This window comes from Aethalodelphis obliquidens, unplaced genomic scaffold, assembly GCF_003676395.1.
Source record: "Aethalodelphis obliquidens isolate GAN/ISIS:26980383/991018 unplaced genomic scaffold, ASM367639v1 scaffold5, whole genome shotgun sequence".
Lineage (NCBI taxonomy): Eukaryota > Metazoa > Chordata > Mammalia > Artiodactyla > Delphinidae > Aethalodelphis > Aethalodelphis obliquidens.
The window spans coordinates 53,858,782-53,882,145 of NW_020837949.1; the positions used below are offsets into that span (position 1 = coordinate 53,858,782).

Below are 23,364 nucleotides of genomic sequence, written 5' to 3' on the forward strand. Positions count from 1 at the left end.
CCCTTTCCCACTGAAAGTGGTAAATAAATCATTTAGTGGGAAATATTTACTTGGGGACCCAACTCAAAACTATTTTTAGTTTTGTTTCCTTTAACTGTTTTTTAGACCTGTAACACAAATCTGGACGGAACTGAAGGTGCTAGAGGAATGGTGGAGGTGGGAAGCGGAGCAGAGGGCGGAAGGTGGTCCCAGGATATTGCCTGTGACTGCCGGCCCAGTGGATTTTGGGAATTGTAGTCTCCCAGTCATCCAGGACATGCTGGTTTAGGGAACCTGACTACGAGTCCCAGAAGCCTCCGGTGTGGCTCACTGGGAACGCACTTCCTGGGACGCGGAGAGGTAGACGCTCTAAGAGCTTCCTCAGTGTGGGCGAGTAAAATGCTCTGGATGTGAGAAACAGGTAGGTCTGGTCAAGAATGTTCCAATTTCTGGGTCTTTTGCATAAGTAGCTGAGGATTTTGTGTAAGGTTGCTTAAACGACGGGAGTCATTTAGCCTTGAAAAATGCTGACCACATTTGCGGACGTGAACACTGAGTGAGGAGGTATTTGGTAGAGCTCTAAAAAATTATTTTGGACCCAAGAGTATGAAAATGTCTAGGTGTCTGGTCGGGGCAGCCAGGGGCTTGGGGCTTGCCTGGCCGGGTGTGCGGTGTGGAGCCGCAGGTTGCTATTTTTGAATCAGCAGCTCATGCTGGTTGTGTAATGATGACCTGTTCACTGTTCAACCCACTCAGTGTTGCAGAGATGGGTTTTTCTGAGAGCGTTCATGGTCACTGTTGCGGTCTCTTTCCATTGGTTCTTACCTGGAAAGCTCTTTTTTTTCTCTCTCTCTCTTTTTTTCTGCTGGCTCTGGTGCTCCTGAGGACACAGCTCAAAGGGAGTGAGAGGAGGGTGTGGGGGAGGGGAGGCTTCTCTGGAAGCTTGATTTGCTTTCCTCTGAAGCCCAAGTTCTGTGTTACAGGCTTTGCAAGAGGCTAGTCATGACATTAGAAAGCCAGACTTGGTGACCCCACTTAAAAATGATTGCTCAGAGATCCTGTTGTGTGTTTTCTATTGTAAAAATGATTTCACTTAACTTTGGATTGAGCAGTTGTGCTTGAAACCAACCCAGACATACATCTGGAAAAGAGAAGAACAAAAACAAAAGCAAAAAAAACGCCTGATTTAAATCACTTCTGTGCAGACTGTTGGGAACATCATTCTACTTAATGAGCGTAGTAGGGCTAGCGATACAGCCTTAACCCAGGAAGTTTTCAGGTGTTTACAAGTTTTCCTTCTCATCCTCCTATTTGAGGTAAATAGTATTTGAAGATGAAGTTGTCGATGCTTAAGAAAGATATATGGAAACGTTTAAATGGCGGGTTGAGCTATTGGTGGAGCTATAAACTCAAAAAAGCATTCTAGATGCAAATCTTAGTAGGCACAGTGCGAATCAGCTTGGACTAGTTTTGTTGTCAGTATACTTTTTAAAGGTATTAAAGAACCATCATGGGGGCTTCCCTGGTGGCGCAGTGGTTGAGAGTCTGCCTGCCGATGCAGGGGACACGAGTTCGTGCCCCGGTCCGGGAAGATCCCACATGCCGCGGAGCAGCTGGGCCCGTGAGCCATGGCCGCTGAGCCTGCGCGTCCGGAGCCTGTGCTCCGCAACGGGAGAGGCCACAACAGTGAGAGGCCCACGTACCGCAAAAAAAAAAAAAATCATGAATGTCTTTTATGCCAAGACAACTAATCACACAGTGTTTCATTGGCCCTCCATTCTTTCACTATAGTCATGAAAGGATCTAAAAAATTCATTAAATATTGATCATCTATTTCCAGGATAGTAAAGTGACTTTTATCCTTATTTTTCCTATCTTCTCGAATCACGAAATGAGGGTTAATTTTTTCTTCTATATCTCACATACAGATATTGTGTGAATTTAAGAATAAACTGCCTTTTCTTTAACTCATTGACCACCTTTTTTGGTTTAAGATTTCATTGATTTCAGATGATTGCTAATTATTTCTCCTAATGCTCTGTGAATTCAAATTGAGTTTTTAAACTAGTACCATTTTAATCTGAAGTACTTTTCCTATTTCTTTAGGTCCAGATCATCTGTGCTGTGTGTTCAGATGTGCATATATTTCTTCTAAGTTGATTAAAGTTTTAGAACTATCAAGTACCTCAAAGAGTAAGTACATTCCTTGATTATATCTCTTCCTTTTGCTACCATATATCAGATGACACTTTTTTCTCTTGTTTAACAAAATAAAGTTATAGGACAGACCTCCATTGCAAGTGCTATGCTGATGATCTACAGTTTCTAAGAAAACCCAAATTACGATAGAATTACGGTAGAAGGGACTGCTAGTGTTACTACCAAGGATTAATGTAGCTCCTGTCACAGATGTATTCTTACGTAGCTATTCCTTAGAATTGTTCCTGAAACAATACAATAATGGATCTGGGACTTCCCTGGTGGCGCAGTGGTTGAGAGTCCGCCTGCCGATGCAGGGGACATGGGTTCGTGCCCCGGTCCGGGAAGATCCCACATGCCGCAGAGCGGCTGGGCCCGTGAGCCATGGCCGCTGAGCCTGCGCGTCCGGAGCCTGTGCTCCACAACGGGAGAGGCCACAACAGTGAGAGGCCCGCGTACCAAAAATAATAATAATAATAATAGTGGATGTGGTAATTCTTTAAGCTCTTAGCCACTATTCCTGCTCCAAACTTCTTTGAACTCTATTCCAAACCACAGGAAAGATATTCTTTTGAAAATATTTTTATTTGAAATATCTTTGATAACCTTTAATTGTGTACAAAAATTTATCCGTCTACTTCTCTGCAAGTCATTGTGGAACAGTTAGATGACAAATGTGAAGTGGGTGTTTTGAACAGAGTTCTTGTCTGATTTGGTCAGTAACTACTCTCAAAGAGAATGCTCTCAGATAAACCTACCAATAATCATTACAGACTTAAATTCCTGACCCTATTCTGCTTTACAAAGGGCTTTACTATTTATGATCTCACAGCTACCTTGAGGGACATTTGAGAAATTTAAGATGCAGAGGACATAGGTGACTTTCCCAGTTTGCAAATAGTAGTTTATGACTGGCATACGAGTCTTGGGGTTGCCTGGGTTACAATACCAAGCTGCCTCCCAGATGGAAACAGCAAGCTGACACATCTGTATTTACAACCCAGCTCAAGACTGTCAGCCAGCTAGTGTTCATGGGTGCTCCTCAGATTGTTAAACTGTGTTCTTAGCCTTGCACATTTGCTGCAGTCGCTAATAAGGGGTTTTCATATGGCAAAAAGATGTTTTCTTCCTCATTGGGAGAAATATTTTAAAGAGGAAATAAAAATATAATAAATTGTTTAACTTTGATAAGCAAACATTAACTTAATATATGAACCAGTCTTAGTGGCAAGGGGCGAATCCCATATGTAACATACCTGTTAAGTTGAAAACATGAGACTCAACAGAGCCATAATTGATCGAATCTCTAACCACTGTGGAAGTTAACCAGTGTTGCCAAACATAGATATGTGTTTCTACAAGCATAGACTGTATATAAATACCTGGGAATGGCCTCATCTTTCTTGGGAAGTTTCTGGGGGAAGAAAATGAACTTTATTTTTAAAAATGAGAGGCTTTGGCCAATAAAGAATGGAGAGCAGGGGCACATTCTAGAAGCAGTTTGAAGGCTTCAACACACAGAGTATGAATGAATGAAATGAGTGGAACTGATCCTAGAGCAAATTTTAAACTTTCTGTGTCCTGACCATACTCACATGGACCTTCCATTTGTTTGTTTGTTCATTCATTCAACAAATAATTGAGTGCCTTCTATGTGCCAGTGTTGGACACAGTGAAAGAAACAGAAGGCTCTCTGTCCTGAAATTTACAGTCTGGTGAAGAAGATAAACACTGAACAGGGAATATAAGTATAATCACTGCTACCAAAGAAAAAGTATGAAGGTGTAACTAGGGGCAGGCGGAAGGTGAAGGGTGCGGGAAGAGAGAGGAGGTTTAGGGTCAGACTCCCTGGAAACCAGAAAGATGAGTACGAGTTAGCTAAGCAAAGAATAGGATGGGATTAAGAAAGTTCTAGGAGGAAAAACAGCATGAGAAAAAGCCCTTAGCCAAATTGAAAAACAAAATTTGAGAAGTTAAAGGAAAAGCAGTGTGGCTGCATAGACTGTAATATGTAAGGTGGGAGAATGACACAATAAGGAGATTGAGAATCTGGCAGGAACCAAATGGTGGGATTTAAAACTTTGGAAACTATGGGAAAGATTTAAAACTTTATTCTGAGGAAGCTATTCAATAGGAAGCTATTGAATGGTAAGAAATGTAGTGAAATGATCAGATTTGCATTTGAAAAAATTATACCAGATTCGAAATTAATTGGTATAGCTCTAAGAGTCAGCATTATCTTTCAGTTTTAAATCACTAAGCATATTCCTTTTCCCAACTATCCCTATAAAATTGTTACTTCATCCCTCTAGTGAGATATGCTACTTACCATCAAATCATACATATGTGGAGTTAAGAGCAGGGTATAAAAAGTACAGCAGCCAAAGAAAGTTACAAAGAGCAAGGACATTAATTCCAGCACTGAGACTGAAATTTAAATAGAGTTTAATAGTATTTCCCTTCTGAGGAATGCCATGGAATACTTGCTGGACTGTTGGGCTTCCCTGGTGGCACAGTGGTTGAGAGTCTGCCTGTTGATGCAGGGGACACGGGTTTGTGCCCCGGTCTGGGAAGATCCCACATGCCATGGAGCGGCTGGGCCCGTGAGCTGTGGCTGCTGAGCCTGCGCATCTGGAGCCTGTGCTCCGTAACGGGAGAGGCCACGACAGTGAGAGGCCCGTGTACCGCAAAAAATAAATAAATAAATAAAATAAAATAGGACTGTTCGTTAGTCTCTGGGATCTGAGCTAAGAATACGTCAGCAGACACAAGTTCAGGGGACTGATATAACACTTGTATTGATTTGATGCAGGATAAATTTGAACGTACTTGATACTGAAATAGATACTGACTATTGACCCACTTCTGTTTATTAGTGTCATTTGATAGTCTGTAGGCTAAGAACTACAGAAATTATTTATCAATAACAAAGTCATTCATACTGATCTTGTTTCTCATTTCATTTGCGTTGTAGGAATTAGGGGTACAGGGCAGCTTGATTGAAGAAATCTCAATTACATTGATACTCCAAGTATTTGTCCCCTACCTCTGAAAGCAGGAAGGAATTGTGATTGGGTTAGGACTTTGTTTGGGTTATGTGAAGGAGTTCTGAAGCTTTGAAAGAAACTGGGGGAACCTTTTTCCTTACGTCTTCACAACATTGATTAAATCTTCATTCTCTTTCATTGCTCAGTTCTTCTCTAACACTGAATGATACATTTTTATGAACAGGTATCTTATTGGGTCACTTTGCTTAATACCTAACAATAATCACTTGATGTGTAATAATCAGACATCTCTTTCATTGTCAGCATTTTGAGTTCTTATAAAACAGCATATTTTTCCCTCAGTCTGACTGTTGACACACTGGGGCAAGGTCCAGATTTTAATGGCCTCAGTGTCCCTCTAGGGCCTAACAGTGTTTTGCATGTGCTAGATACTCAGTAAATACCTGTTGAATGAATGATTGCTTAGTAATGGCTACTTCCTTGTCCAGTTCTACGTCATTAATAGCCTACCTTTGTGAGTTGCTGTGGCCTTGGGTCGGGGCCCAGTATTTATTTATTCACATATTCCTAAAATGACTCTTGTGCCAGGCACTGTGCAGGTTACTTACAGTATACTGGGGGGACAGGCGAATGAGCAGAAGCCAACAGGAAGCTGGATTCTAGAGACTGACAACAGTAGTGGCATTTTCCAGGGTAAACATCCTCAAACTTGCACCAGAGTTTCCATTGTTGGACTAAGGTGGTCGGTTGGTTGCTAAAATTAAGCATGTAAAATTTGCAGGAAAAAAATAAATTAGGACCATAATTCCTCTGTTTGAAGTATTTTCATCCATAACATTTTCTTAAACAATTACTACTTTTGGTGATATTGACAGAAGACAACATGATAAACAAGTAGTAAACTAAGAACAGAGAAACTTAGAACTAGTTATGCTTAACTTGAGGACTTTAAAAAATGGTCACTTGTGCTTAAACTCTGATTTTTATATTGTACACTTATATATATGTGTGTGTGTATAGGTATGTACACATACGTGTATGTTTTCTGCTAGTAAAATTATTCCTAGTTCATGTGATTGCATTAAATATATAGTAAATTAAAATAGTCTGTTCTGTTGTCTCATAGGAGGCATGATGGAAGGCAGAGAAAATACATTTGAGTGGTGTTTGGAGAGTGAGTTTCAAACTCTTGAATAAGTAAAGCTGAATAATATACTGGTTTTTATAATTTGTCATATACAGAAAAAGAACACAGCCTTTTAATTTGAGATGAAAGGCCTGGCTACTTTTTTTCTTTTTCCTTATAATAGCATTAATAGAGATAGGTTGTCATTACTTCAGAAATCTCTGTGTTCATTTTATATGAGCAGTAATAGTAGACTAACCAATCATAGTATATTAGTATAATAACCAATAACCAATAGTTTAATAACCTGAAATGCATGCCCGTCATCTTGAACCAGTCAGGAAGTAGATGAGTAGAATAATTTCAGGGACCTTTGTTCTCTCTTTTTCGTTTGAGTAACTCATTGGAGAGGAGTCTATTTATGTTTTGTGATTTTCTGGTATGCCTGGTATATAGGAATGAGATGTTTGCTTTTTTTAAATTTAACCTTTATTCAACAGATGTTCTTTGAACTGCTCCAGGATGCCAGGCACTGAGCTGATCACTGAATGCTAAGAAGTAGTTAACGCTTGCATCACACTTATAAGGCATCAGATGTAACTTTAAGCATTTGATATTATATTAACTCATTGAATACTTAGAAAACCCTGTGAGGTAGGCACAGTTACTTTTCCCATTTCACAGATGAGGAAAATGAGGCACACAGAAGTATTGTTGTTGACCCAAGATGACTTTGGTCACTTGGCTAGTAAGTGAGTACTTGTGGATTGGAAGACAAGCAGTCTGGCTCAGAGTCTGCCCTCAACCACTCTGCTGCCCTGTAGTGCTTCTTTCCCTATGCCTTTGTCTTTTATGCTGGTCTCATTTTACATTTGCGTGAGCATTTGAAGCCGAATTTGTGTTGTTTGTAGTTGACGGTTGATGAGTGCTTTGACCCTATATATTTGAGTGTCTGACACATCAAAGTGCTTGATACGTGGTTGTCGAATGAGTGATTTTGGACAACTGAGAGAATTGCTGATGCGACGTTAAGAGAATCTGAAATTCTTTTGGTTGTTCCTCTGATTCACTGTGTAGAAAAATACTCATGTGTGAAGACTTTAGTTGCTGTGTGACCCAGGCAGTAGTAAGCGATCGTGTGTGTGTGCAGCTGTGCTCTGAGGTCACATGCATGTGTGCTTATATACATTCATATTGTACATGGAGGGGAGACAAGGGACAGAATTTCCCTGTTTGCATTGATGTCATTGGTTGTGTTTCCAGTCAGCACCATGCTCTCCTATTGTCCCCTCATGATTTGTCCTCTTGTGTGTCACCCCCTAGTCTGACTGGCAGCACTGCACAAGCCTGCCTGCCATGGGCTGTCGGGATGTCCATGCAGCCACGGTCCTCTCCTTCCTGTGTGGAATCGCCTCGGTAGCAGGCCTCTTTGCGGGGACTCTGCTTCCCAACTGGAGAAAATTACGACTGATCACGTTCAACAGAAATGAGAAGAACCTGACTGTTTACACAGGCCTGTGGGTGAAGTGTGCCCGGTACGACGGGGGCAATGACTGCCTGATGTACGACACTACTTGGTACTCATCAGTTGACCAGCTGGACCTGCGGGTCCTCCAGTTTGCCCTGCCCCTCAGCATTCTGATTGCAATGGGGGCCCTGCTGCTCTGCCTGATTGGAATGTGTAACACCGCCTTCAGGTCCTCGGTGCCCAACATCAAACTGGCCAAGTGTCTGGTCAATAGTGCCGGCTGCCATCTGGTGGCCGGGCTGCTGTTTTTCCTGGCAGGAACTGTGAGCCTCTCCCCATCCATCTGGGTCATCTTTTATAACATCCATCTGAACAGGAAGTTCGAGCCAGTCTTTATGTTTGACTATGCAGTGTATGTCACTATTGCTAGTGCTGGGGGCTTGTTTACGACTTCCCTTCTACTGTTTATTTGGTACTGTGCATGCAAATCTTTGCCTTCTCCTTTCTGGCAACCGCTGTACTCCCATCCTCCCAGTATGCATACATATTCACAGCCCTATTCAGCACGCTCCCGCCTCTCTGCCATAGAAATCGACATTCCGGTAGTTTCACACAGCACCTAGTGGGGAAATAGTTGCTAAAGAAAACTTGTAGCCTCACATTTCCCTTGTGCAAGGAGCCATTTTGGACCTATATACATTTTCCTTTGATCATAGTCAGTGAAGCCAAATTAATATGTCTTAGTCGGATGAAGTGCTGCTAGTTTTTATGAAAAGTACAATATTTAAATGTGAATCATTCCTTTTATCTTCTTATGCTAGAAGGATTTTTAACCTCCAGGTTGATATCTGATCAGTTATTTCGGTGGAAAGGACCTGTGTCTCAATTGAGGTGATTTAGAGCAACATAGTAAAAAATGATTGCTAAGAGAAGCTCTTATAAGCGATCCTTATGAGTATTTCAGAATGTGTTTTGTCCTTTTGCTATAATACCTTAAATTGGGAAAAAAGGGCAATTTCAAAATAAAAATTTTTTTTCAGGTAAGGGTAATATTTTAACAGTAGCCAGTCTACCAGCTTAGGCTGTAACTTTTCTTACTTCTTTCTCGGGGCAAAATGTATTGAATAGAGTTCGGTATTTTGAAGATGACTTTCTTTTGTGAGTTCTTATCTTCTACCTCATGCCTGTGTTTAAAAATAAAATGTATTTTAAGTGATGTCAGAGAGAATAAACCTAACATTTAAAATATCTATTAGTATGGATAACATTTAACATAATTTTAAAAGTTAATAGTTCTGTAAGTTAAAGTGTGCCATGCGATGGATTGGTGCTTCCTCTGAGGCAGAAAAACTTTTCCCCAGATATCATCCACCAAGTGGTACTCATGCCCACGTATAATCTCTTAGTGACTAAGAGAAAGAAATAAAGAGGCCCGAGTGGTTAGTTCTCCTTTAGACAGTGGTAGGGGACAAGCATCTGTTCTTCAGTGACAACATCAGAGATTCATTCTGGTGACTGCCTTTTGGGTGATGGGTGAAGTGAGGCATGACTTCACCATGACTGCATTCACCCTTGATTCAGTTCCTGCCCCCATCACTGATTATTTCCTTGCGGATATATCTTTGCCCAACACTTTACTAGGTGCTATAGAGGATACATGCAAAGAATGAGATCTGGTCCCATCTACTAAGAAATTTTAATTTAATAGAGAAGATCAAACTGTTATCTGACAATTTGGGAACAGTCTGACTTCAGTGACAGCTGGTCTTCCCTTCTCAATCATTGATCTAGGAATATATTTCACCCAGAGACATGGCTTTCTGGCAGACAGGCTTATTGTACAATACCAGCAATATTTAGAACCCAGAAATTCAGTTTGTTAGATCCTTTAGAGCACCTACATTAGCCTAGACACTGTAATAACATGATATCAGATTCATAAGAATGGATGGGCAAAAGTGGTAAAGATTAAATTGTTCCCTTTTCACGTCTGAAAGTATGACGATGTATTAAAGAGGGAGGAATATTTAAAATCTCTCTTCTAATGGGGTAACATTTAGAGGAAACCATGTTAACGCCGAGATGAATGCTTAGAAATTCAGGGATATTGGGTGTTTACCCTTACCAATTTGAGCTGTTTATTTGATGTAATTTGCTACACATTAGTGCTATGTTCATGGGGATTTTGTTCTATTACCCATTACAAAATTCACAGACAGCTAGTTGCATGGCTAACAGATTATTGTGCCTCTTTTGCAAATCTGAGTATGCTTCTGGTACTTCTGTGGATGTAAATGGTACTTTTGTTTCTAATTACAAACACTAGTTTATGTATATAGCAAGTAAATACAGTTGTATAATTTTTAAATGCCATCAGTTGAAAGCACGCAAAACTATGGTTTTCTTAGCTATAGCTTCTGATTTCCTTCAGTTCTTTTAATTCTTCTCAGATATAGCTGAGTCTTGATCATTCCAAGACAGCGGCAGGTAGAATTTTGAGATTAATATTAATTTCCCCCTTTGCTAATTAATTTCTGTCCCCTCTCTCACTGAAGTTGTCCAAAAGTGTCAAGAGTTCCACCATTCTTTGTATAAACAATGTTAAAAGCAGACTCAGCCATTAATAGTCTAGACAGTTTTTAGTCCAGTTTTTAGATCATGTATATAAAATGTTAAACTTTTCCTGTAAGAATCTTTCGGATTCTTTTCATAATCTGTAGCCTCTAATTAGTATTTATTATAGATTCACTTGGCAAAAGAAACAGTTGTTTCCCTTATTGTCGTTAATATTTCAGATTTGCTATCAGGAGCTATTCTTCAAAGCCATCAAAGGAAATCAAGTATTTATCATTCTTTTTAATAACTTTTGAGCATTCATCAGTCTATCATTGTGATGTGGGATATCTTTTTTTGTTGTTACAAGTCTCTTAATGTTAAAGGCCTTTTACAGAAGTTTGGAAAACCTTAAATGTAGTATGATCCACCAGATCTGGTTTATCCAACCATGGGAGAAAACAAAACCCTGAGCTTACTTTACTTGTAAATAAATATACACTATAATAGATAATATGTTTGCTGTAAACTGCAATGTAAAACCTCGATAAAACTGCACTGTACTTGATGTTTATTAAAAGATGTATTTTTACAAGTTTCTGTTTCTATCCTCATTTCGTCAGTGCTTTAAGTTGAAATATTTCGAGAAATGTTTCTCAAATATGTGCAAATTGAAAAAGACAGCACCACTTGAAGCCCTGTAGAATAGCAATTGGAACAGAATTGGAAAACTTGGCATTATTATCTCAGGAGCATCAGGACCCTTCATTTCTAAGAGTGGTCTTAGGAGTTTACTGGACTATTTCAACATTCCACAAAAAAAACACCAAATAAAGTCAAATGTGCCAGACTTGCCTCATCAATGGAGTGTTTCAGCGAGCTGTGATCTTGGAGATTGGGATTTCTCCGATGGTTAAGTGGCAGATCTTTCCTTATTCTTCAGAACCTGAGGTTAACAGGAAAAGCAGTCCTAACAGGTAAGTCACCTCAGAATTTCTGGAGCCTGGAATGAGCTCTTAGTTTTCTGCCTCCTGGTGAGAGCATTCACAAGCACTCCTCACTGAACCCAAGGCTCTCTGGTGGGACATTAGATGCCAGAGCCGTACGTTGCACTGGAAATCCAAAGCTGCTTCAAGCTGGCCATCCCCATAGCTGATTATACTAACGTACCACAGTCCGGAGTCTGCCCCTTGGTTGCACAGTCTCACTGAGGGTGGCTGAAATGCTAGAGAAACTCTTCATGCTAACCAAATTCACAAGAGACTGATTTACCAACCAGAAGTGAGAAATATAGATGCCTTGCAACCACTATCCAAGACCAGTGTTTTAAAAATACGCCCTACACAGAGCTCCTTGGAGAAAGGACTGATTCTACTCCTGGGGTAGGGAAAGTACAAGATTAGCCCAGCGTCTTCCGTAAAGAAAATGGTCAAAGAATGATGGGGATTTACCCAATTGCACAGAAGCCGGCTTAAAGAGGTTCCCACTGGCCAAATCTGGGACAATCTGAGCATCAAAATAAATAATAGTAATGGGTTATAATCCATTGAATAAAGCAAAAATCCATGCATCCCTACTGATACAAATGGGAAGAAAGAAAAGTTGTTTCTTACAGTAAAATACCAAATAATAAATATGGAAAAATAGATGGAGTTGGGAAAACATCAATAGAATTGAAACTAGTTGATGAAAGTTTGATGAGAAAGAGGATATTTACGTTGTCTCAAAATACTGCTCCACAAATTACTAATTTCGGAGGGAAAAGTAGTAACTTTATTAGTGGATAAACGTGGCAGACGCAGCCTTAACCAAGTGATTAAATTTATCACCAGTACAACAAACCAACACCATGCACCTTCTAATATGATGCAACAAGAAGGTCAGATCATTGCTTTTGTGGTGTTTCCATTAAAAGTACATAGCTTGAGACTAATCTTGAGGAAACGTGCAGTTTGTCAATTCCACTTTTACTTTTTGCCTCCTTCTCTACCTTTCCTGATCTCACACCTCTTCATTTTAATAGAAAAGCATAAAACCTTACAGTCTAAGTTGTCTCTAAAATATTTCCTACAGTAACTCTTCTAGGAGAGAATTTGAAGAGCTTGTGTCAGGTTTCTCTGGGAAAAAAAAGGAAAGGTCCTTGCAGAAGAGATGTAAATCAAAGTGACAGAACCACAGGACTCATGGGATCTTAATTAGCTGTGCCATTTCATTGCTTAGCAGTATCTTCAGTCCTGAAGTATACTGATAGGTTAGCCTAAGGGCTATCTCCCCTTCTTTCCCCTCCCCCACACTGGAGTAACCTTTCTAGGAGAAGGTCATTCTCCCTGTCCCTGGTGGGTGTCTCACCACCCTCCAGCCCAGGAAGGTTCTCTGTCAGTGACATAGCATGCCAGAGCCCTTTAAAACCTCACTGCAGGACTGTGGAACTCAGAGAAAGCACAACTATAGCCTGCCTAATAGTCATATCCAAATCTGCTATTAACAGGAAATTTGGGTTTGTTTTAATTTGTTTGGAAATATTCCAGCTTTCCAGACTGTTATGTGAAACAAATCCTTCAGCAAATTTTGACGAAGAAAATGAGATGGTGAATGAGGAGAGAAATTTTTTCTTATTTTGTATGAAAAACCCAGTATGACTGGGTCCTGTTAGCAGGAATGTAGTAATCATGATTTTGAGTGGTCCTTGTTCATTAAAATCCTCTATAGAAAAAAAATACAGATTCATGTCTCCAGGGTTTTGCTTTATAGAAAAAAGTTAACAGCTTCTCATTAAGAGAAAAGGCATTATTGATACTTCAGCTGCTTTATATATAGTGGCCTCGCTCCAAGATTCACTCTTTAACAGTTTGAAAGGGTACTTCTAGTAAATAAATCCAGATAATTCATTTAAATTTAAAAATAATTTTTGCCTCTCTCCCCATGTCCCTTTTCTTGTCCTCACTCTCAGGCTAATCCTGTGTTCTGGACAGTCCAGGTGGGGAGTTTAGCACCAGGAGGTTTCTGCAGATAGTGGGGACCCCGGGTCCTGGCAGTCCCCCTCTGGGGTGAGCAGGCGCCTAGGAAGCCTGTCTTTCCCTTTGCTAGCCACGTGAACGAGGGCTTTGGCTCATGTTCTGACCTGCTAACTTGCTCCTGGCTGCTTCTGCTTTAACAGCTCGAAGGTAGCAGTGGATGCTGGAGCCCGGTTGTACTGGCCAGTTGTGCACATCTCTTCCCAACTCCTCGCCCAATGACATCATGTTGGTAGTTTGAAATTGGCCATGGTGGAAGTATTGATGCCACAGAAATTGGCAAATGCTACAAGTTAGAGTTTGGGTTTTTTTTCCTTTTTTTTTTTTCTTTCCTCTCTCCCTCCCTCCCTCCCTCCCTGCCCTCCTCTCCTGGGAAACTGGGAATTATAGCAAGTGCTGAGAGCTGTAAAACCTTATCTGTGATAAAGGGACTCTCTGAAGTAGACTTTTAATGGGTCTCTCTACCTCCAGTATTGCTCTATGTCCCTCCCCACCACCAACCCATCCTGTACACAGACAACAGAAGGAACCTAATGAATGCAAGTATGACCTAGTCTCCCCTCTACTTAAAATAATTCAGCAATTACCTCTCAGAACAGAGTCTAAACTCTTGTTTTAAGTCTGAGTGGTAGGTCTTGTGCAGTAGAACAGGTAAGAGTACATCAAAGAATATAGAGCCAGGAAAAACAAACTGCCTGGCATAGCACAGCCACACAAGTTATCTAGAAAGAGACTTTTTTCACTGTGTCCACAGCTGATCAGACTTTTAGCAATTATTGACACAATATCTCACAAGTGTAATGTGTAACAATGCAAATTCAAGAATAAATAATAGGGAATATCCCTTCTCAGGGACCTCTAGATTGGTTACATAGCTTATTCAAGGAATTTCTCTTTCCTGTATGGCATGATGAATGTGATAGCTAGCCTTTAAGATGGCCCCCAATGATCCCTGCTTCCTGGTATTCATATCCTTATGCAGTCCTATCCCACACTGAACAGGGCTGACATGTGTTACCAATAAAATTTTGCAGAAATGATAGTATGTGACTTCTGAGGTTATAGGTCATAAAAGATGTTGTAGCTTCTGCCTCTCTATCTTGGATCACTTGCTCTGAGGGGAAGCCAGCTGCCATGTTGTGAGGACATACACAGCCCTATGGCTAATTTAGGAAGAACCAAGGCCTCCTACCAACAGCCAGTACCAATTTGCCAGTCATGTAAGAAAGCCATGTTGGAAGCAGATTTCAGATCACTGCAGCCCTGGCCATCATGTTGATTGCAACCTGATTGAAGGATCCCAAGCCAGAAACACCCAGCCAAGCTGCCCCCAACTTCCTGACCCACACACCCTGTGTGAAATAATGCTTATTGTTGTTTTAAGATGCTGTGTTTGGGGGGCAATTTGTTATACAGCAATAGATGACTAATACAAAGAGCATAAAGCAAATGCAGGGGGGCAATCTTGAGGAATATTTGTTTCTATGCTATGAGGAGGTATTGTGAGATTTCCTTGCTCCATATCAGAAAAAAATCTCTCTCATGATCCCAGATTCCCTTGGAAAGTGCTGAATATTTTTTGCCAAAATGTGGTAAAAGAGCCTAATCTGAAGTGTGTATGTTGGGGGTGGGAGGTGAGAAAGATCTGAGCTTAGGTTGGGAGCAGAGTTCTCTCTTAATTGTGGTAAGGTTATAAGTGACTGCCTTTGTTGTCAGGGAAATAAACTGAAGAATAAACATTCATGGAGTTTGGAATAGATGTTAAAATGCACTTACAGTCAATCTGATATACATAGTGGTTATGTTGTTCTCTGGTTACCAGGAACAACTAAACCATATCTGTAAAAAAATCATTTGTTTTTATCTAACTGTCCAATTATTTCTGGGGTCAGCCCTTCAGGAAGAACATAAAACTGATAGTTTCCTAGGTAGATGAGGAAATAGCTGATTCTGAGACTCATTAGGCTGTTGAGTTGACAAGTAATACCTCCCTTTGGTAGAACAAATAACAAGATAAAAGCCTGTGGCAGCAATTGTGAGATAAGCGTTGGGAGAGGGAAGCTGAATTGTATTGATATTTCAGTGCAGTAAAGTTAATCTGATTGCTTTCCTAACACTTGGCCTGTAAAGGGGGCAAGCTAGGTGGCTTAGGATGCCCAGAGGGCAGGAGCCTAAGGACACTGAGCTCCTTGGTTGGAGAATAAAAGAGATTCATAGGGGAAAATGAGACCCGGGTTGGGGATGGCGGGCGGCAGTGGATGGCTCAGCAATGGAAAGCATCAGAAGCCAACTTTCCCTACTCTTTTTAGGTTGCTTCTCTCCCCACCCAGCCTGTACAACTTGTCAGGCACTAAGGTGGAGAAAGCCATTAATGCTAAAGTGGAGTAGGGAGAGACTAGTAAATTCCCCCCCCTCCCCGGGTGGAACCGCAATGCCAGTGGAATTAAACTAGCTTTGACAAGGAACAGAGCAAGAATTAAGGAAGACCTAACACCTTGTGGTAAATGAGAATTATCTATAGTTCAGCTCAAGTGAAATTCTTGCTTTTAGAAGTGATACCATGAAAGAGTGATGAACAGAAATTCAGTTTATTCAGAGAACAAAAGTATGTGATTGTTAAGGAAGTAAAGGAATCAAAGTTTAAGATGTTCCAAAGAGAAAAATGGCAAAGAAAAAAGAAAAATCATCTTTACTTAGAAAGCCTGCTATTGTCAGTCACTTATCAAGAGACTGGCAGCCTTTTGTTTCTGTGTTTATATATTTGTTTTTGTTTCTACAGATGCCTCTGAATTTTTTGTTAGAAGCAAAGTCACTCTCACTGCCAAGAGAAATTAGCAATGCTTTTACTATGGCATAGAGACAAATTATACCAAGGACATATAAGAAGCACCCCCCTGTGCTCCCCCAGCTCCCGCTGGATCTGTTCTTTTGGAAGGGATTGTGTCATGAGGGCAGGACTGGCTTCGTGGGACCTGTGCAGTCACGTGAGGCCCTGTGCTCAGCAGGGCGCTACCCTTGGTTTAATAGTCTGGTTGCTGTCTTGAAATTCTTAATTTGTTCCAGTGGGATGTAGCAGAGAGAGCATTGGATGTGGAGTCAGGAGCGCTGAGATCTCTGTAGTTCCAGGTCTTGTCTCACTAAGTGGGCAACCTTGCGCAGGCATATGAAAATCCCTGCTTCTGTTTCTCAGTTTCTACATCTGTACATTGAGACCAGTAACATCCACCTTACTTCTTTTTTTTTTTTTATAACTTTATTTATTTATTTTTGGCTGTGTTGGGTCTTCGTTTCTGTGCGAGGACTTTCTGTAGTTGCGGCGAGCGGGGGCCACTCTTCATCGCGGTGCGCGGGCCTCTCACTGTCGCGGCCTCTCTTGTTATGGAGCACAGGCTCCAGACGTGCAGGCTCAGTAGTTGTGGCTCGTGGGCTCTAGAGCGCAGGCTCATTAGTTGTGGCGCTTGGGCCTAGTTGCTCCACGGCATGTGGGATCTTCCCAGACCAGGGCTCAAACCCGTGTCCCCTGCATTGGCAGGCAGATTCTCAACCACTGTGCCACCGGGGAAGCCCCCACCTTGCTTCTTTTAAAAGGTGGTTGTGAGGGTGCAATGGATTTTTCTTTAAGTTCTGCTCACTCTTACCTAATGTTGGGGCTTTTACTACAATTTTAGGGGCAAATATGGGAATGAGAAACAACTTACTTAACTTGGGGAAAGGGCCCAGTGAAAAGTTGACGCTGCTTTGATGGACAGGAGTTTGAGTGGGTGGAGGAGACACTACAAATAACTCAGCCCTTGGTGTCGGTTGCACAACATTAGGATGTATTTAATACCACTGCACTGTCCACTTAACCATGGTTTAGATAGTAAATTTTATGTTATGTGTATTTAACCTCAATAAAACATTTTGAGAAAAGAAAAGTGGTAGGCTGGACTTGGCTGGGTTGGAATTTGTGGACCACTGCCCTAGTGGATCATCATGGGTGCATCCCACTTAGAAGACCCCTGGTCTGTAAGAGAGAAGGGTGTGTATTTGCACAGTTCTCCAATAATATGACATAAAATAAATTAGGGGAAAAAAGAGACCTGTCCCTTGAACAGTATAGAGCTACCACACTGTTCTTCCATCACGTTAGGATAAAGATGCAGCCCTTACCCTTTAGTTCTAGGACAGGAAAAATGGAACATGACATGGTCCAGGAAAAGGTATTACTATTTCATCAGTTATAAACTATGTCCATCTGAAAGAGACACGTGCCAGATCTGTGAGTGGGTTCTACTCTGGGCTGGGGGGTAGGTGGCTAGGGGCCTGGGTGCTGATGTCATCTCTAGCTTTAAAAAATTTGTCCACAAACTCAATAGGCAGACTTATTTTCCTCTCTTTGAAGTGCCTAAGGTTAAAGATATTTAATTTAGTTTGACCCGTAGATTGGATAGAGAAAATTGATAATAGGCTGTTAGTATTTTTTATACCAATCCAAAAGAAGTAATTCTATAGGAGAAAATCACATAAAGCACCTGCTTTGAAAATTGTAGAAAGCACCATGGACTGAAGGTATTAGGAACTGACTGGTATCTATAGCTAAATATGCTTACATATATCACTTGGTTAATGTAATTCCTTGCAAATGAAAGATTTTTAAAAAGCAGCTGCATCTTCAGGTTAGATATTCCATATTTTGTTTTGGCAAGGTGAGATCTTCTTAGCCCTTTTCATTACTATGATTGTATTTTATATTTGATATAAAACTAAATTAATGAGCAACTATTTGTAAAAGTTATCACCTAACACTGTTGATTCACCTCCTGTTTAATTTGCATCTCCTGCTTCTTTCTTTGATGAATTCTTATTTTAAAGCCAAACATTTATTTAGCCCTATGTCTACATGCAGTTGCTTACATATGGAACTTCTTAATTGGAACTAAATGTGGATTAGGTTTCAATATTTGCTTTAGCTATTAGTTTATGAGTACAGAAACAAATAAATGATATCTGTTTACTAATATATTTGTGCTTACTTTCTTATCAACATAAAATAATACAGCTCGATATAAGAGCATTAGGAAATATCTGTGACAATACAGATTTTGATAAGCCAAATGTTATCTAGGGTCATAGGTTCCCCAAAGTATTCACATTTCTCAGAAGTAAGATCACACTGAATTGTGTTGTATTTAGCTTAAAGGAGAATAGAGTGGACATGCAGAGCCCAGGCTAAGAGCCACTGCTTTCTAGTGTGCTGTCACCCCACCCCATCTCTTTTTCTAGGCACTCTTTTTATGGTTCTTTCACAGTGGGCCTTGTTCTTGTTTAAACCCAATGAATCTTTAAAACTATTCAGCAATAGTACTTGAAGGGTCACCTCATCCAGAGGTATTTTACAGTTAACACTTTTAAAGATTGGAGAATCTTAAACTCCTCAAAATTAATCTTCAGTGGTGGAATTTAAGGTATTATGCATGTCTGTGGTGAGATTCTTTGAAGCCTGAGTTCCTCCTGGAAGCTCCCAAATCACATCATATAAGCCTGCCCCATTTTAGTGCATTTTAGGCTAAAATTTTGTAAAAACATTAAAATTCATTGAGACTTCTTTATGAGAAAAACATTTTTTAAAAAGATAATTGGAAGGGGCTTCCCTGGTGGCGCAGTGGTTGGGAGTCCGCCTGCCGATGCAGGGGGCGCGGGTTCGTGCCCCGGTCCGCGAGGATCCCCCGTGCCACGGAGCGGCTGGGCCCGTGAGCTGTGGCCGCTGGGTCTGCGCCTCTGGAGCCTGTGCTCTGCAGCGGGAGAGGCCACAGCAGTAGAGGCCCGTGTACCAAAAAAAAAAAAAAAAGATAATTTGAAGATCACTTTGTGAAATGTTCTGTTTTGCAAAGTACTTTGTGATATATTAAATTGTCCTTGTTGTAGAGTTGCACTGGGTGGCATGTATACATACCAATTACCTTAAAGTGAAGGACTATATATAGAAAGTTCTTTCTAGCCTTCAAATTTGATTGATCTACCTTGGCTATAGCTTTATTTTTGTGGAACAATTGTGACATCTAGTGGTTATTCTAAGTAATTCTAAGAAATGGTTTCACATGTTTTCCTTAAATTCATTTAAATGTGAGAACTTGCTATATAAACCACACTATAACAAATATTCTTATACACACCTTTTACATACTTAATTATATGGGATAAAGACAAAGGAATGGAATTTCTGAGTGAAAGGATGTGTGTATTTAGAATGTTGATATTATCAATTCACCCTCCAAAGAAGGTTGCACCAATTTATACTCCTACTGTAACTGTGAATACATAGTTCTTCACATCATACCAACAATGACAATTACCAAAAGTTCATTTTTGTTTTAATTTTCGTTTCTTTATGAATGGGCAGTTCATCTTTTTATGGCTCTTTTTCCTTTTTCTTTCTTTTGTTTTTTATTTCGTATGGCCTTTTTTTTCTTTATCAGTGAAGTGCCAGCACACATTGAGGAAATTAGTCATTTATCTGTAATTTGCATTGAAAATATTTTTCCCAGTTTGTCATTTATTATTTATACTTTGTGATTTGTTTGTTTGTTTGTTTTGCTTTGGAAAGGTTTAATATTTATGTAGTCAGGTATATCAGTTTTTTCCTTTATAATTTTTGTTTTATGTCATATTTTAAAAGGCTGTCTCCTCTCCCAGAGGATAAAAATTAAAAATTGTGTACGTTTAGTTATGAAACATACTCATGTATGTTATTTATAGTTTTTTGTTTTTTACATTTAGTCTTTTATCTATGTGGTATTTTAGTAAAGTAGGTAACTTTGTTTTCCCCGAACAATGTAAAGGAGATTGGTAAATGTAACTCTTAATATTGAGGTAGGTATCCATACTGATGAGAAAAGGTGTCAAAAATATGCAAAGCGTAGAATAATATTGATAATATGCTTCCTTTTATGTAGAAAAATTATTTCCCTGCAAAGGCACAGAAAATATCTGAAAGGATATATAGTACACACATTTAGACTTGTGCACACATACAACTATTATCAGTGGACACTTCTAGGGAGTGCACATGAGATATTGGTGAGATAAGTAGAATTTTACTTTTGTCTCTATGGCACAGTTTTCTACAACTTGAACATATCACCATGAACATGTTTTATGTATGTTATAAAAATTATTTTAAAGTAATAGTTAATAACATGGGAAGATATCTTAGGATCTGTAGTTAACTGAAAAAGCAAGTTATAAATGATAAGTAAAACATGATCCCACTTTAGAAAATAGAAGAATGTCTGTGTAAAGAAAAAAGACTGGGTGGATATACACCAAAATGTTAACAGTGATCTCAGAGTTGAAGAATTTGGGTAATTTTTATTGCTTTCTTTTGTACTAATTTCTACTTCCCAAATACTTTACAGTGGACACATATTATATTTGTGATTATAAAAAGTAAAAAAATATATATATACTAGAGTTGATTAATTCCTGTGTACAGATCTCTGTAAGATACATTAACTGTAATTTCGTGTAGCTTATGATTTACTTACCCAAAAGCCTAGCATTGTCCACTCTCTCTTCCCCACTCCAACAACCTATTTTATCATTAAGAAGTTTGATTCATCAGGCATTTCTTATAAAATAAGATGATATACTCCTTAATAGTTTTAAAAGGAGAAATTTCTGGTTCATGGAGCCAGAAGATAATTGGATACAAAAATATCTGACATGAAGGTTATTTCCTCCACCAAATTTCAGTCATGCAAGACCTCTTAATCCTAGGATTTCTCCTCTGTACGTGACTGATTTCATCTATACTTTATGTGGAATAAGTAGCAAATACTTTTGACGTTCTTTGAATTCTTTTAAAATTCTATATATAATTATGCTCAGCCTTGTTCCAGAAAGGATTTAAAGTCATTAGTAAAACCACACAAAGTTTAAAAATAAGTAAAATGTAACCAGATAAAGTAAAATATAAAATAAGTGGATGAAGAAATCAGGACAAAGAAAATATGAGAGAAGGAGGAAAAAAAATGAAACCACAAGATGAAATCTATCCCTTAAGAGCCATCACTGTTTTGAGGGTGATCTAACTGTTCTAAATAGCTCCCTCACCCTCCAAGAAAGAGACCAGAGTTGGGAAGGGTCAAGCTATCCTGAAAGTGAGGCCAAAGGGAAGTTACTCGGTGCATGAGGTTTATATATGACAATAACAGTGCCCCCAGCTTCTACTGAGGCTTCCTATGGGTCAGGAACAAGGCTAAGCTCTTTAAGTCATGGTTTTATTTCGTCTTCACAATAACCCTATTCTCAGTGGGGGACATTTTTTCCTGTTTGCCATGTTTCTTCTCCATTCTCCAGGTTCTTCCTTTGGGAGTGCCTCTTTGGGCTTCTCAAATGTGCCCCTCATGTAACTCCTTCCTCCTCAGGACGAGCTTGGGAGAGTTGGTAAGTTTGAGAGAAGGAAAAGCAGCAGCAGCTCATTCCCCAGGGAGACCTGTTCCCTAGTCCAGGGGGTTCTCTGCCCCTCCGTACACACTGGAGAACCCTGCCCCTGTACTCCTGGGGTTCCAATGTGTTCCTCAATTCAGCTTTATCTGTAATATGCCTGACACTGTACACAATTCCTTATCTGAAACTCCTGGGACCAGGTGGGTCTCAAATTTGAGAAATTTTCAGATTTTAGAAAGGTTATATGGTTTACTTATAGGTTCTGGGACAACTCCTCATTGTCAAACACATTGTTATTTCTGCAATAAAAGGTATGAATATTCACACAGAGTTGGATAAATTAAGACTATATCATATTAAGTCAGATCAGATTTTATTGTCAAATGAGTTACAAAAACACTTTTGGTCTTTAGAACTTTTCGAATTTTGAATTGTAGATAAAGGATTGTTTGGCTGTATTTTGATCTCCAACTGTGTCTACTTTCTCAGTTGGTTCCTGGCTTGGAGGGTAGAGAAAGGTAGAGGTAGATATACCATGAAGGTAATAAAGCTTAAGTTTCAGGGCTCCTTCTGTGGCCCTATAACTGTGTATTTATAATTTTATATTCTTTCTCTTAAAGAGATCCCTCAAAAATATAAACTTCAGACCCCACAAAACCTAGGTCCACCCCTGGGAGAGGTATGATTGCCTTCTCTAAAACCCCAATAGCCTAAAGTTAGGTACCGTCATCATCTCCATTTTACTTAGGAAGAGACTGAGGGAAAGAGGTTAATAAGTTGGCATCAGTTACAAGTGGCAGAGTCTGGATTCAAACCCAGACAGTGGAACTACTGAGTACTTGCTTTTAACCACTGCCTTTCTACATCTGTAGATAAAAATTTAAAAATAGTTGACATTCTCTTTCCAGTTAAAGTAACTCCCAGAGGATAGCCTTTATCCCAACAAAAATAACCTAAATCATCTTAATTTCTACCAAACATCTCAGTCTGATAAGAGAAGAATGAAATTTTTCAAATAATATCCTCCAGTAACTTAGGAAAAAAAGCACTAAAATAACATCTCTGTACACTTTCTTCTAAAGAGAATTCTTAGGATTAAATCTTCTTTGTATATTATCATTCCCCTGATATCGAGCCTTTGATATTAGGCAGAGTTTACTCTTTTTCCCCCAAAAGTGATTGTGTTTGCACTCCCCCAGCATCTTAACTACATGGCTTTTCATAACATTCAGTCTGAGAGTCAATGAAAACTGTGTACACAGGATGCTCTAACATTTTTACAACAGTAAACAGTCTCACATTTGCATTACCTCATTTATTCTGCACAGCAAGCCTGTGAGAAGGGTAACCAGGGAGTACCTGCATTTTATTGTACAAAAGAAGAAACAGAGGATGAGAGACAGTAACTTTTCCAAGGTCACCAAATAGTGGTAAAATTGGCACCAGGACTCAGGACATTTTTCTCCCTAGTCCAGGGCCACGAAAACCACTTCTGTTTTAAAAAAGCTGGAGAGATAATTTTCTCCATAAGGGGAATTTTTAGAAGGTTATTTGTCTAAAGAGCATCAACTCTGGTCACGTAGGTTC

At 39.7% G+C, this 23,364-nt stretch overlaps 2 protein-coding genes across 4 annotated transcripts in view; both read left to right on the top strand.

Moving 5' to 3' along the window:
• Positions 1 to 380: 380 nt before the first annotated feature.
• Positions 381 to 23,364, top strand: part of CDK14 (cyclin dependent kinase 14) — a 704,276-nt gene continuing 681,292 nt past the window's right edge. Inside the window, exons 1-2 of one of the 3 annotated variants that reach the window (XM_027102392.1) lie at positions 381 to 400; positions 2,086 to 2,172. The gene's annotated coding sequence lies outside the window, so the exon portion shown is untranslated. Of the gene's footprint in view, positions 401 to 2,083; positions 2,173 to 23,364 lie in introns of those variants that run through there. The other 2 variants (XM_027102393.1, XM_027102395.1) reach the window with 2 other exon arrangements.
• CLDN12 (claudin 12) lies at positions 2,082 to 10,928 on the top strand. The gene is made up of 2 exons (XM_027102396.1): positions 2,082 to 2,172; positions 7,636 to 10,928. Exon 2 carries the CDS (start codon positions 7,669 to 7,671, stop codon positions 8,401 to 8,403), a length of 735 nt encoding a protein of 244 aa, XP_026958197.1. The 5' UTR covers positions 2,082 to 2,172; positions 7,636 to 7,668; the 3' UTR covers positions 8,404 to 10,928.

What these genes read in the sequence shown, in the direction of transcription:
- CLDN12 (XM_027102396.1), top strand. Translation starts at nt 7,669, where the DNA reads ATGGGCTGTCGGGATGTCCATGCAGCCACGGTCCTCTCCTTCCTGTGT.